Below are 16,063 nucleotides of genomic sequence, written 5' to 3'. Positions count from 1 at the left end.
GGGTTTCTTTCATTTAGAGCCCGATCTTCCCCTGTCATTCAAAAAGAGGGTAGAATCAATTCTCCTGCCAGAAGAGGAACTAGGCTGTCGCCCACCCAAGCACCTGGATGTCACCTGTGCACTGGGCCTGCCCACGATGCCAGCGGGTTTCCTTGGCAGAAACCCCACCTAATCATTCAATACTGTCCCCACACCTGGGGAGTGTGGCCCATGCCTTCTCCTGGAACATTCTCAGTCAGGGATTCTTGGGACAGCTTCTGGTCCTTGATTCCTTCCTTCCTTCTTTCTTCTGTTGTTTAATGTAGTCATTTAAATGAAATTTAGATTTATTAGTAATTTAATTTTTATCAATATTATGTACATAGTTTAAAGAGCCAAATCGCTGTTACCCATTCCCCCTTTCCAGAACTAGTTATATTCGACCCCTTTAGTTGTTTGATTCTTGTTTTAGTGTTTATGTCCATATTTCTAAGTAATATGATGATAATGTTCCATTTTTTTTCTCCTGGACATTACCTACTCAACTGCCCAAATGAAGGATGAAAATTTTGTTATTTTCACATTTCTGCTGTCAGGACACATGCTGTCTCCCAGGCATCTGCAGTCTAACAGCTCCTTAGTTCCCCTCTCAGATGATTCTCTCTTTATCCCCACCTTCACCCCAACCTGCAGAGAGGCACCTGGTGCCCCCAGGTTCTGCGCAGGTAGGGGGGCAGGGGGGTAGGCAAGGCCGGCAGTATAAATCAGATTGCATGCAGTGCCCGCTGCCAGCCTCCAACTCCTCTCCTGCACCACCTAAGCCAATTGCCACTTGTTCGGGTAGTTTTCAGTTTCTTTGTCCTGATGGACTTATGCCTTAAAAAACAAAACAAACAAAAAACAAACCCAACAAACCCTAACCGTCATTTTAATGAGGTTCAGAAGGGAGGGGAAAGTAAGTGCGTGTGTTAATTCACTGTCTTTAATAAAAAGTAAGTCATTGACTTCTTTTCCCTTTCTGGAGAGCAAATTATTCTCCAATTAAATTCACCAGATAAAAACACCCAACGAGCTGAAGCAAGGCAGTTTGGGTTTCCTTCTACTTCGTCTTCCTATCCTTTACGAAGCAGATCAAAGCAGTGACCAAAGAGGAAATTAAAATTCAAAGATAGGCTGCCATTTTGTGCCAGCAAAAGAGAGATAGATAATACATAGTGGAAAAGACTTATCCCGGGGTGCCTGGGTGGCTCAGTGGGTTGAGCCACTGCCTTCGGCTCAGGTCATGATCTCAGGGTCCTGGGATCGAGTTCTGCATCGGGCTCTCTGCTCAGCAGGGAGCCTGCTTCCCTCTCTCTCTCTCTCTCTCTGCCTGCCTCTCCATCTACTTGTGATTTCTCTCTGTCAAATAAATAAATAAAATCTTAAAAAAGAAAAGAAAAGAAAAGAAAAGACTTATCCCCAGAAAGAATCTGGCTACCCTTTTATCACCTTCTATAAACTATTTTTTTTAGATTATTTATTTATTTATTTGACAGAGAGAGAGAGATTACAGATAGGCAGAGAGGCAGGCAGAGAGAGAGGGGGAAGCAGGATCCCTGCTGAGCAGAGAGCCCAATGAGGGGCTCAATCCCAGGACCCCGGCATCATGACCTGAGCTGAAGGCAGAGGCTTTAACCTACTGAGCCACCCAGGCGCCACACCTTCTGTAAACTTTTTAAAGAACTCCTAGGAAGCTTCCCCGTCCACAGATCTCAGTCTTGCTCCCCTGCCTGTGCTCCCCTCCTTTTGCCCTGTCTTGGAAACACAAGCATGTGTTAGGTTTAGGAGAAAGTGAGAGTGTGTTCATTCACCTGTGATCCTGGAAATGCACACTCACGCGCATACAGCCACGCCAGATCTGACTGACCCCTCCCTCACTCACGCATCGGCCCAGACCCACTTGCCCTCCATCCCTCCTGCATCTCCACCCCCGCCATGCCACCTGTCCCTGCACTGGCACTAGGCCGTTGGACTCTGCCCCTGTCCGGAGGCCCTCCTTCCACTCTCTCACTCCCGAGGCTGGTGCCCTCCTACAGCATTGCGTCCGCATCCACCTGCCCAACGGAAAACGGTCCTCTCCTCCTTGGAAGTTCTCTCAAGGTCACAGCTATCTGGAGTGTCTGGGAAGAAGAGGGGCCCAGCCCCCTTTCTAAGGTCAAGTTGGTCACAACTATCCTGGATTTCTGCCCTCCTCCCTTCTTCCCTCCTTACTCCTTGTTTCATCTTTTAAGGTCTTCCTCTTTACCTCTCCAGTGGCTCTTTCCTAATTTTAGGGACATGATTTGCTTATAAAGAAGTCCCTTTGACCCCCCAGCCCTGTGCTGCAATATTCTCCTCTTAAAAGAACGGGCTCTGCAGGCTGCCTGAACCACTCATCTCCTTCGCCCTGCCTCCCCAAGGGGGTCGCCTCTGGCCATGTGTCTGGCCTGCCAGGGTCTGCAGGATCCCAGCCCACCCTGGCTGGAGGTCTTCACTTCTTAGCATCCTTCTCTTGCCTTACCCCCTCTCTCCCTAAGAACACCATGAGCAATACCCATTTCTATCTCAAAAAAAAAAAAAAAAAAAAAAAAAAGAACCAGAGCGCTGGGAGTCTGCACCTGCTTGAACTGGGCACGCTTTTGAACATGGGCTGGAGGTGGCTGCGTGATTCCATATTTCACGGAGCTGTTTGGATGAAAGTTTATCTAGAATATAAATTTGGGTTTAGAAGTTTGAAATGCTTCTAAAAGAATCCTCGTTTATAGCGCTTGGGTACCTGTATCTTCATTGTGTCATTATCAGATTAAGGTTCTGTAAGCAGAACAGCAATTATTTATCAGAAGTAAAATCTCATGCAAATGTTTTTGAGCCCAATACAAATTAGCAATTCTTCATAGGACTAATGACTATATGCCCTTCCGATAACTGTAAACATGAGAAACAAAAGATCAAGGATTCTAAAAATAAGCACTTAGGATAACAGAAGGGCTGTGTAGGCGGTCAGCAGTAGCTGTGAAACCAAAAGATAATCGTTCTGTGCTTCTCAGGACCTTCCAACCCAGAGCATCCCGCACTATTACACAGTGGTTATTCCTGCTTGCCCTCCAAGCAAAGTTCTTAATAGGCAACACTCTTCAGCTTTTTAAATACAAGCAAATATATCCCTCACTGAAATTCAATAGAACAACGGAAAGCTGCATTATGCTAGAAATAGTCACATTTCATAAACCAATGAAGTCACGAAGAACTGACAATAACTCTAAATGTTAATAAATAGTTCTTTTTTGTCCAATAAATGCAGCTTCAGATTCTAACAGTCCACAATTCTCATGACAATACATGAACTGAGTAGAACTGAGTACTTAGTACAAGTGAAATCACATTTAGTCAGTACTCTACTACCCTGTGTAGAATGTGAGAACAGGTGCCGTGGGTAAAATACAGAGATCTTAACATGCAAGCCTGTGGCACAGCAGGTCACGAGCCTGTTTAAAGGACAGGGAACACATTAATAAAACACACAGTCACTGAAGCTCTGTGAGCTGAACCGAACACATTCTGCAGGGCTGAATAGAATGGTTAGGAGACATAACTCCTGCAATCACAAAGGGCTCCTGGAAGACCACTGAGACAAAAGTCTGTACGAAATGTACAGACTGGGGCGCCTGGGTGGCTCAGTGGGTTAAGCCGCTGCCTTCGGCTCAGGTCATGATCTCAGGGTCCTGGGATCGAGTCCCACATCAGGCTCTCTGCTCAGCAGGGAGCCTGCTTCCCTCTCTCTCTCTCTGCCTGCCTCTCCATCTACTTGTGATTTCTCTCTGTCAAATAAATAAATAAAATCTTTAAAAAAAAAAAAAAAAAGAAAAGAAATGTACAGACTGGCCAAGAGGAGGGGAGAGAAGTCTTACCAGAGGAGAGGCTTATGAAAATCTGACTAAGGAAAAACACACTGAGAAGTGGGAAAGGCTGCCCAAAGGCCAGGCTGGATGCATACCGTCACTTCTCTTCTTTTCCTTCTCACTGTTCCCAGCAGCCTCCCAGTTGGGTTCTGCCCATGAAAATTCTCTGCACACAGATATTGTGATCACCACCTTAAATCTCAAGTTCTCTCTATTCTGCTCAAAAAATCAATGGCTCCCCACTGCCCCACCAACCAAATTCAGACTCCTAAGTAACACAGCGAAAGTACTCAATACATTCGAGTATGTGTGATTACTTTCATAATCTCCTGTTTAACTGAAAAGTTCTAGAAGGCAAACAACTATCTTGCTTACTTTTAATATTTTGGGATGTGATAGCTCTTACAAGTACATCTTACAAGTACCTTTGGTATGGCAGAAGTTCAAAACATATTTATTAAATGAATGAACAGATGATTTAACTAACAAATTTTATAAAGCATTGGCAAAATGGGCTGGCCCGTTAGTAGATAACCTTATATGGGAAGTCAGAAGCTTAGATTTGATACAACAGACTCTAGTCAGCTACTGGATAATTTTGGTACAACACTGACAGGATAAAAATGGTGTTTGAAGTATCTCATTCTAGTTGCGGTTGAAGAGAGTATTAGCCCAGAAAGGACTAGACATAGAAAGATCACTTTGCTAATGAATAAAACAAGATGAGGATTTTCGTGTGTTGGTTAGTCACTAATGTGAATGTTCCTTCGATAAACACCAAAAAAGAAAACTGTCACATGTATCTTTGTCTTTGATCTGTTTTTAACAAGTTCATTTCTGAGATAAGAGATGATTTTTTTTTTTTTTCAGACTAAGTGGTACTTATAGTCCCTTGATGTTAAAGAATAGCAACCAGGGGCGCCTGGCTGGCTCATTTGGAAGAATATGTGACCCTTGATCTCAGGGCTGTGAGTTGGGGCCCCACACTTGGTGTAGAGATTACAAAAAATAAATAAAGACTTAAAAAAAAAAAAGAATAGCAACCAGAAATCCTAGAAATTAGGGACAGATATTGTTATTTATTCATTATAAATATTCTCCATATTAACAACTTCCAAATTGATGCCCTAACAAAATAGGAAAATTGAAAGAATTCCATTTTGTCTATTCTTAGTACAATGCAGAACACTTTTTTTGGTTTTATCTCAGCTAAAATTCATCAGATGGTAGCATTTTATAGTCTGGTATAACATTTTGATATTAAATGGATGAATCCATCAGCATTTGAACATGCCAGTGCATTAAAAAGTGTCAAGAGGCTCTGACCGATGCCTACTCTCCTTTCTAAGAACTTATAGCAGAGAGAGCTCTGCTCAAGCCCCACTCACCCTTCCCACCGCCTGCTGGAAGGTCATGGGGGGATCAAAGGGGGGTCAGCAGCACAGGGCAAGCTGAGGAGAAGGAGGTCAGGGCAGCAGCTCTCCATCTTGGCTGCTCACCAGAAACACCCGGGACATTTAACAGCTAGGAATTTTTCATCCAAAACCCAGACTGTGTCAGTATATTTTAAAAGCTTCCCCCAAGTGAGTTTGTTATCCAGGCTCAAGAAGCAGTGAATTAGTATTTTCTTTAGCTATGGAAAAATAATTCTTCATCTGATTTCCTGGATATAGTTTCTAGCAAAAGACAAAATAGTTTAAGGACATAAATAAGGATGCTACAAATTTCATTTTAAAAGAGAAGAAATAAACGTTCACTTACCTGCCTTCTGACAATGTACAATCTTTTCATACACAGCATCTGCATTTTCAATCACGGCCTTGAGGGACTGGATCATCTGCAAAGGGAAGACCCAGACACAGGGTTACACCTGACGACCAAGTGCCCGTCTATGCACGAGCAGGGGGCTCTCTTCTCCAAACAGGCTGAGGTGCTGAGGCAAAACTCTCTTTAATCTGACTTCCCTGACTCAGTCCAAACGTGTATGTACAAAATGAAAAGTCCTGCCTTCCAAGTAGTGGTTTGAACAGACTGGGAGTATCATGTTTCATAGTTAGGCTTGTACGACACTGAGTTTGAACCCTGTGTCAATGCTGAATGGAGTTTCAGCATGAGAAGCTACAAATAAATATGTATACACATCTGATCTGTGTTTTAAGTTATATTTTCCGTCATTCATTTTAACAAAATCTTCAGCAGCATCTTACAGAGAGCTCTGCCACCTACACACCTTACTCATTTCAGCTAAAATGCCTTCATCTGAAAATTAGTTTAAAACTTACCATGAGGATCAAAAACCAGCACTTATTTTATGTGTTTTTTTTAAAGATTTACTTATTTATTTTTAGAGAGAGAGTGCAGGGTGGAGGGGCAGAGGGAGAGGGAGAGATTCTCAAGCACACTCCCCACTGAACACAGAGCCCAATGCAGGGCTTAATCTCACAACTCTGAGAGCATGACCTGAGCCAAAACCAAGAGCCAGATGTTTAATTAATTGACCTACCCAGGCACCCCTTAAAACAGTGTTTACTTAATGCATCACTAATGATATCACTCAAACTAGTATTTTTAGTGTTCCTAGCAATGATCTTAAAAGACTTAACTTTGAAAAGAAAATAAATAAAAATAAAAGATTCAATTTTGAGTTCTTATTCCAAATTACGTGTGTTTGTTTTAGCAGGCAAGCTTGAATGAATAAAAAAAGAAAGAAAGAAAGAAAAGGAAAAGGATAAGGGCACAGCTGATCGATTATTTTATTTACCAAAATGTTAGGAAAAGATCTGTCTGAAGTAATCCTTTTGGCTCTAAAATCACTATGAAAATGGGATAGCCATTTTTTGTACCAAAATTGTACCATAATTGGGTACCATTATGATGCTTGTTTTGCCTTGTTTTTCTTTATAGTATTTAACACTAACTGCCACAGTCAATATTTTATAGAAACCAAATATATGTAGATTGGATTATTTGTATAATTCAAAGAAAGAACACCCTATTTTGACTAATTACAAACCAGAGCATAATCAACGTGTCTCTTAAATGCACCAGGTCCTTCAAATGAGTCACACAGCATTTATCAACTTAGCTATCCTTCTAAGAGAATTACAGTGAACACAAAATGGTTTAAGGCCAACACAGGTGTTCATTCATGCCTTCATTCACTATCCAGGGCCCAGAGCAGGGACTGGGGACACAGGGACAAACAGGATATAGCCCCTATCTTCAAGAAGCCTATATTCCGGTGGAAGAGCTCACACTTTGGATTCAGTATTTTCACATTCATTCTTCAAGATCTGAGTCATGCCTGTAACTTAAAATATTCTATTTCATAGCTTGACATATTGAACAGGCAATGATAAAAATGAATAAAGAGCTCAATTACACTGATATAAAGTCATTCATACCATGACATCATTTGCATACTAAAAAGGTTCATACCGTCATCAGTAACCTTTATCAGCTTTGATGTCAAGCCAAAATGACAGATATGAAGAAGCAAGGACTTCTTTAAGCAAGGATGGTGGTTGTCACAACCCACTATCAAAGAACTAGCTAACTGTGCCTCCATCATGCAAATAGGAAAAAGGTGGGAAAAAAATACCAGCAATGAAAGGAACCTGGTGGGGCGCCTGGGTGGCTCAGTGGATTAAGCCGCTGCCTTTGGCTCAGGTCACCATCTCAGTGTCCTGGGATCGAGCCCCGCATCGGGCTCTCTGCTCAGCAGGGAGCCTCTGCCTGCCTCTCTGCCTACTTGTGATCTCTCTCTCTGTCAAATAAAATAAATAAAATCTTAAAAAAGAAAGAAAGAAAGAAAGAAAGAAAGAAAGGAACCTGGTCAGGAAGAAGATGGGCAGGACAAGGAGCAATTAAGAGCAGGAATGTAGGAGAACAGAACAGCATTAGGCATGGGCTCCCGCATACCTGTGGGGGAAAGGTGGTCAGAACACACCCTTACCAGGGAAGGTGTGGGGGCAAAAAGAGCACAGATTTCTATGGGCTCAAATCCTGGTTCTGCTGTTCATTAGCTTTGCCATCCATACCAGGATATTAAAAATCATGAGCCATAATTTCCTACCTACAAAATGAGTTTAATAAAACACTACCTTCAAAATGCTGTGAGGAGTAAATGAAAGGACGCACACCATTAAGGCACTCGCAAGCGGATGTGACCATGGACTCCCCCATTGATCCAGGGGGCCTGGCAGAGAGTTTTCTGGCAGCGCAAGATTAGCTGGACGAGCACAACTCACTGGCAATGTTTCAAACATCCATTACTAGTTTTAGTTTTACCTGAAAAGCCTGGTGTGATGAATGAAGCTGAGAGAAACAAGAAGTCACATTCTTCTTCTTAGAAAGCTCTTCCAGTTTAAAGTGTCACCAAAGGTTAAACAGTTAAGCACCTTTCGGTTTATAAAATACATGCAAAGTTTAAGGCCAGCACATCCATTTCAAGGATCTGCAGAGAGAAGTTCGCCGGCCTCAGATGCTCTGTAACTCTTGAAGGCTCAATCCTTCACTGAGGTCCTCTTAGTGGGGGCCCCTGAATTAAGTGCTACAGATGAATACAGAAGAGTTGCTGACCCAGGACTCCAGGCAAAAAATCATCACAACAAGATGTGGCATTGCCACTGTAGCCCGTGTGCTACTGGGCACGACAAAGTTAAATCCGCCTAAGCCACAGTAGGCATACGGGTTATTTAGTGGGGGAGTAACTGGTGGTGTGGAAGAGGAAAAATCTGTGTCCTAAGATGGCCCACCAAGCCAGCAGGGGAGCCCCAGTCCCTGCCCCAGGGCTCTTCCCAGTTCTTCTCCCTGCTCCGCCTCGCAGGCACACCCAAAGTGCCAAGTATGCAGAAGTAGAAGTGTATAAATTACCCCTCTTGCTTGTGCTTGGAGCTCAGACCTTTGGAGATCACTCTCCTCTGAGCCCACTGGCGTTAAATAAACCTCCTGTCCTCGAAGCCCTCCGAGTGCTGCTTGGTTCTTCCCTCAGGAACCATGCCGCGTTCCAGAACAGTGTCATGGCGACCCACGGACGCTCTGTCTGCGGACCAGACTTGAGCACACACTCTCCCCCTTAGTTATGAGCAGTATATCAAATATGAAGGGGCAACTCCACCAGGGAGGAGAATGCAAACACAGCGAGAAGCCTCCCAGGTCTGGAAGTCAACCACGCAGGTTTTGCAGACCATATTGGAGGGGTATTCTAGAGGGAACCAGCCTCAGAGACGGTCAGGCACCACAATAAACAATCAGCAGAACTTCGAGAAGGCAGGAAGAAAGCACATCCAGACCTTGGCAGAGATGATTCATCTTGCCACACCTGTTACTAAATGTTTTCACCACTTCCGTGGGGAGGAGGAACTGCCAGTTTATGTCCTTTTATAGTTTTAGGGTACATATTTACAGTTAGGGTGGGTACTTATGTTAATGTATAGTAAACAGTTTATAGTTCTTGTCCAGAGAGTGATTTCAGTAATCCTCAACTCCTGCAGTATTTGCATAAATTGTCCTTGAGTGAGGGAACCCCACTGGGTATTCCCCAGCAAGCTCTCTGGGCTGTGGGCTGCTCTCAGTGCACCCAGCGCAGGCTGAGAGGGCGGGGCCGGGTGGTGGACCATCCTGCCTGCCCACCCAGCTGCCTGAGGTCTTGCTTCATTAGCTCACAGGTAGGACTGAATGTAGAGCACATGGCACGGGGGGAGCACAGACAACATGGGGAGGGCCATTAGATCTAGTGGGGGCCCATCTCTGCCGACGTCTGCAGCTATATAACAAGCTGTAATTATAAATAGTACCAATGTTAACTGATTGAATCAAAATGAAAGCCATTGAACACGTCCTCTGCATCAGGTGTGTCCTTGGTGCCTTCTATTTCATTTAAGGCTCACAAAACCCACGGGAGGTGGGTATTTATAGTGTTGGTGTTTCGTGTGAACACTGAGGGCCTGAGAGTTAAGTTGCTTCCCCAAGGTCCCCTGGTTAGACAGACAAAGGGACTGCCACTAAGAAACAATGCATTCTGATTGACTTCAAAGCCCCTGCTCTTCCACAGCACCATGACGTGTCCTGCTGTAGGAGTAGAACTGCACAAGGAAAGCTGAGGCAAGGGCATTCCAGCCGGAAAGACATACAAAAGCAGAAAGGAATCTAGTAACACCTGACAGGTGCTACACACAGTAGGTGGTATAATCTCTACTATTGACTTCCACTTACAATTGTCTTTTTTTTTTTTTTAAGATTTTATTTATTGGGGCATCTGGGTGGCTCGGTGGGTTGAGCCTTTGCCTTCAGCTCAAGTCATGATCTCAGGGTCCTGGGATCTAGCCCCGCATTGGGCTCTCTGCTCAGCAGGGAGCCTGCTTCTCCACCGCCCCCCTCTCTGCCTGCCTCTATGCCTACTTGTGATCTCTGTCTATCAAACAAATGAATAAAATCTAAAAAAAAAAAAGATTTTATTTATTTATTTGACAGAGCGAGACAGAGAGCACAAGCAGGTAGAGAGGCAGGCAGAGGCAGAGGGAGAAAGAGACTCCTTGCTGAGTAGGGAGCCTGATGTAGGGCTCGATCTCAGGACACTAGGATCATGACCTGAGCCGAAGGCAGACGCTTAACTGACTGAGCCACCCAGGCACTCTGAGAATTGTCTTTTTAAAAATATTTCTGTAAAGTACTTTGGGAAAACATTTCTTTTAAAATGACAACAATAAACTATTTGCTTGGCTCACTTAGAAATTCATCATTATAATAGAGAAATCATTCACATTTAATATGAAGCTACCAGAACAAGCATTTCATAGTAGACAACAGCAAATACATGGGGAATGACATCAACAGATGAGTCAAAGTGAGAAACTATATTAAGTTACATTATTTTCTCTCTATATATTACATGAATATGTCAATGTAATAAAGGCCAGTAGAATGGTTGGCTTTAGAAGCATTATTTGCATTAATGCAAATGTGATTCCATTGATCTCTGTAAACACAGAGCTATGGGTCTTGCCTCAGCAATGAGATCATCCTGCTGCTAACCCTGGTAACTTCCCACGAGGACAGCTCATATTATTTATGAAGTACAAGTTGCTTTTGTGTAGTTGGTGCTAATAGTTTTTCTATTAGTGTCCAGTTACCAGTAACTCCCTAAATTTCTGGGACTAATACATTAGGAAAATCTATGAATTTAACATACCCCAGAAACCCATTTCATAAATTTGATCAACTCTAATATATATATATATATTAGGGTTTTAATACAAGACTCAAGCAGATGAAAAGCAGAATGTTTCAACTAAAGGCAAGTAAAAAATTCATATTTTATTAAGCTAGATAGAAACCAGAAATGCCTTTCGTAAGAATATTGTTTTGAAAGTTAACTCCTCTATTTGTATAAGGCAAACTTCTCCATTTATGGATATGGTTCTGAGAACCGTTACTATACTAATATATTTTATATCACTAGATTTCTATAGACTGCTTCTTAATTTTATGTTTTGAAATTTGCACATCAAGTAGGAAAATTATGTTTTCACGATAAGCAAGTCTAGTTTTATAGAGGGATCTATGTCTGCTTTTGGACAGTACACCGAATTTCCTTTCATCCCAGGAACATAGATTTTGAGAATTACAAAAACAATTTGCCAATAATTTCAAGTCCTCCGGTGAAATTAGTTTAATCATAAGATTTTGAGTTCTAGATTTTTCCCTTTATCTTGCTTTGACCTCAGCTGCAGGCTGAAAATGCCTTCCACTTAAGACTTGGCTTTGCGTGTCCCCATCTTCACACATGGCTGCTGCTGCTGCTGCTTTGGCTGTAGCTATCTGTAATGAAGTTACAGGGTCTCGGAAGTGCTAATGTCCTTATAAAAGGGAACTTCTAGATAACAAAAAAGGTTTGTTCCTTGACACAAATTCTGTGACTCTGGACATATAACAAACTCAAGTAATTGAGCATCATTCTCAAACCTGCCAATAGGCTTAGAGAAACGGTATGCCTGCCCTGACCTCTGAGGTACCCCCCCCCCACCCCCGGGTTCCAAGGCTGTCGTGGAACAGCTTTGGAAGGCTTGGAAGGCTTGGTGGAAGGCTTTGGTGGCCAGCGAATGCCCAGCTGGCAGGTGTGGCTTCAGGTACCAAAGCAGGTACTAGACCAAAGCAGGACTTGCCACTCAGGCCTCATGGATACGAAAACAGCAAACATGAATCAAGGATTGAAGTCTTCAGAAGACCACCCAATTCAGTCCAAAGCAGTGCTCTTCCCTCAGTAAGAATTATCTGTGCAGATGTCTTTAAAGCTCAGTGTCACCGGAGGACTGTCACTACACAGTCATACAAATTGAGTCACTTCGCTAATGCTAAGAATGGGACAGAGAAGAAGGGAATTCTCTTAAGGAATCTGTAAGCTTTGGTGTTCACTTCTGGGCTCTTGAAAAAGTCATGTCTCTCTAAGTTAATAACACCACCTTTCTTTTTAATACTTTAAAAAGAAGTTTTTAAGAATTTTGACAAATTTTAGGATCAAATACAAGAATACTGGGATTCGTGACTTCGAAACTGAAAATTCAGAGGTAACGTTTTCTTTCAGTAAAGTGTCCAAGTCCAGCAAGATGTCCCAGAGCTGAACTAATGAGAGAGTTACTGTTGGAAAATATGGGATAGATTTTAATACCTGAAAATAACAAGAAAATCACATACATGAATGAAGCGTCAAAGTTCTATCCCTGTGGGGGTCCTTGCCCAGCTACCTGCTAGTTAACCCCAGCCCCTTCTGCAGCTCACATGGGGAGAGGGGGTGAGGGGGGGAAAGCTGGGGTGGGGGCGGCCACAGTCTGTGGAGAGCTGGTCCCCATCTAGGGGATGAGGTATGCCACGTCATTAATAAGTGCAGTCATCATCCCTTCCAGCAAGGCCACTATAAAAACAATTTCCGTGTAACAAACGGTTTCCAGAGTAATTTGTCTTAGTTTCCTCTTGAAGCCTCACTTCCACTTCCACATTTTTCCACTATATAACTCAAAAGAGAAAAGTATAGAAAAAAATGCTGTATAAGAGAAAAGTTACAGAAAGAACCTATAGCACTGCCAGATAAAAACCACTCCTGAGTTGTTGGCCAGAGAGGAGCACAGCTGGCTGCTAGGGCATCTGGGGCCCCACTGCAGGCGTGGTGGGGATGTAAATCAATGTCAAGTCTCATTACCCTCTCTAGGCACTTCCACCAGGTTAGAGGAAAGCGGGGAAGGGTCAGTTTGGATGGGATACCTAATCACAGCTGTGAGCAAGAGACCGAGAAACAGGAAGAAACGCAGTGGGGACAGGAAGCAGGCAGGGAGCCAAAGCTCCGGAGCGGGGGAGGGACATGGGAAGTGGCAGAGGGGTTGGGAAAGGATGAAAGTGGGAGACTGTGTAGGGGAGCAGAGCAGGTTTCAGTGACTGGCTTGCTGTGGGTACAGGGGACGATCCAAAGACTCTTTCCCCTTAAACGCGTAACTGGACAGATAAGACACACCCCACAGGGGGTCAGAAAGCATTTCACAGGTTACAAGGTGTCTTTAATGTGTTCACTCCTCTAGGATGTGGAGTTCTTCCTTAGTGGAGTGGAGCAGGTGGCTACAAGGAGGCAGTCTGTGTGTGGAGGTCTAATTCTGGCACTGGAAAATTGGGATTTTCTGCATAAAGGTAGCAGCTGAGATGAAAACAGATATACATCTCCGAGGGAGGAATTTTAGAAGACAAATGAGATGAAAGCATGATAGTTATGCTCCAGAATCACTTAAATTTAAGCAGAGAGAACTGGTGTATGACACACAGCAGGGGCGGTCAGAGGGGAAGGAACAGAACAAGGATGTTAAATGTTTACAGATGTGTGAGGAGAGTTTCTGGAAGGAGGGTGGATCTGGGCCTGGGAACTCTGGATTTGGGCATTTGGTAATTGTCCCTATAGATCTGCTATAATGGGATGTGCAGGTTCCTAAAAATCATTGCAGTATACAGAAACATTTTTTCGTGCATTTGCTCCATGCAGTAAAAATCACAAGGTTTGTGGGGAAAATGGGCTTAGGGCCAGAGCATTCAAAAATTTTGCAGTGACACATTAAAAACAGACAGGAACTGAATAAGAGTCATAGATCCGCTCTGCATATGTTAAAGAGTTAAGGAACGCAAACCTACTGCAAAGTATGTGGCAACTGACCTTGAAAAGACAGGAGGTTTGCTTGGGAAGTGGGTGTTCTGAGGGTTGCAGCCTGTTCGTTACCTGAGGTGGAGGGGGTGATGTGCTATGAAAGCAGGGGAATAGGAGCTGTGGGATGGGCCCAGCTCCAGAGGTGCTCATGAACTGGGGGGGGGGGGGGGCTGGGTGCTGTCTGAGGTGCCTGTGTGCGTGCAGGTCAGCCGGGTCAAGTTTTCTGTGTCCACCAGTGTTTCTTGTAGTCAAAACTGTGCACATCCAAACACAAAATGTGAGGTTAAAACTGTTCCTTAATGTAGCCATCACATTCAAATAAATTTGCATTTTCAAAACAAGTGTCATAGCCAAAGTGACTACAAAAGGGAGAGCACTTCAAAACCCTTCTGAATTTTTTTTTCAAGATATCCCCTGCAATTTTTTTGTGAAGTTCAGTTAAACTCTGTTTCTATGATACTCAACCGAAGCATAGTTTTCGCATTGTATAAGCCTGCCTCCACACTGTACTCAACTATTTTAACAACTGTTTTTGTTTTGTTTTGTTTTTTGACAAAGAGTAGATGCCAAGTGCTAGATCTGGAGCAAGTTATGAGTGACCCAGGGTCTGCATTCAGGAAGCCAAGAATTCTCTAGCTTTTCAATATGCTCTGATTTTTCATAAAGGTCACTTCAGCGCTAGGGTGGTATGTACCTAAGGAATGAACGTGGCTCTCCTGTTACATAACTTTGAGATCTGAATATTGGTGCAACAAGAATCCCTTATGCACTAAACTTCAGATCAAATCCTGTAAAGCAACACTGTATCGCATGCATAAGTATCTAGTTGAATTTTCACATGACATAAATTCTCCTCTACCACCATCATCATCTCCATCTACCACTTCTCACTTGCAGTTAATATATAATGACATTCACAACACTGAGAAAGGGTGACAGTTCACACACTAAACCTCAAGTTTTTTTCTTTCTTTTATAAACTTTATTTTGTTGGTTTTTTAAAAAAAATTTTAATTACCATATAATGTATTATTAGCCCCAGGGATACAGGTCTGTAAATCGTCTAAACCTTAAGTTTTAATTAAACTGCAGATTCTCAAGTGAATCACCACATAAATACAAGACAAAGATATTAGGCTTATTACACACAGACTAATATATATTTCTCCTGTGCTTACCTAAAAAAAATTTGCATTCAGTATAAAATTCATGAAAATAAACAGTATCATGTAGTCAAAACAACCAGGTGATTGCCCTGGGTTCTTGCTTTCTGCCAGTTCTTTGGCACCCAGCGTATACGGATGGCCAAATGTTTACACGTGTGGGTATTTCTGAGTGGCATTTCCAGTGTCAGCCGCTAGAAGTCCTTAGTTAGACACATTTGCTACGTTGGAAGAGAGGAGAAAGGAGCAAAGATGAGAGAAAACACTGCAAAGAGAAAACTGGGCTTGGGGGGAGTGCTAAAAAGAAGAATAAAAGATTGAAAAAAAAGGGGGGGGGGGGAAGGCAAAATCACAGAGGCAGAGCTCAGAGGAATTAAAACAACAAATGCACCAGGGTGATTTATCTTATCAAAAATCATATTTTAAAACAGAGAAGAAAATTTTGTTTTATGTAGACAACTGAATAAACTATTAAGCCATAACCAAGCACTGATTTAAAAGAAATTCACTCCTATTTCTAGATTAATTGGGGTTTAGCATTACTACAGGTCTCCATATGTTCCCAAACATGTTTAAATAGACCAGAAGCTGGAGAAGCTCGACTAGGCAAAATAGCTTGGGGTATTAGAACAGGGCTCTGGAAATACCTAGGGATCTAACAGATCAAAAGATTAGTTATAAAGCCAGTATACGGATTTTAAATGTTTATCCTACTATAAACTGTTGGCGAAGTTTTAAAACTTCTGAATAGTTTCAGCTTCAGGAAGTACACAGAAATTCAAAGTTGAAAAGAATTTTGGTTTTGCTCTTGGGCTCTTATTGGT

At 42.8% G+C, this 16,063-nt stretch overlaps 1 protein-coding gene across 2 annotated transcripts in view; it reads right to left on the bottom strand.

Moving 5' to 3' along the window:
- The window catches only part of PLCL2 (phospholipase C like 2), a 190,845-nt gene that overhangs the window by 36,975 nt on the left and 137,807 nt on the right, over positions 1-16,063 (bottom strand). For both annotated transcript variants that reach the window (XR_006609244.1, XM_004773534.3), the window contains exon 4: positions 5,658-5,733. Coding sequence is in view for 1 of the 2 variants with exons in the window: in XM_004773534.3 (XP_004773591.2) it covers positions 5,658-5,733 (76 nt within the window). In the remaining variant the exon portion in view is untranslated. The remainder of the gene's footprint in view (positions 1-5,657; positions 5,734-16,063) is intronic.

The sequence above is a fragment of the Mustela putorius genome, unplaced genomic scaffold (assembly GCF_011764305.1).
Source record: "Mustela putorius furo isolate JIRA1106 unplaced genomic scaffold, ASM1176430v1.1 tig00003834_pilon_pilon_pilon, whole genome shotgun sequence".
NCBI lineage: Eukaryota > Metazoa > Chordata > Mammalia > Carnivora > Mustelidae > Mustela > Mustela putorius.
The sequence above is the reverse complement of the archived record's forward strand: the minus strand, read 5'-3'. Positions and strand labels throughout refer to the sequence as shown.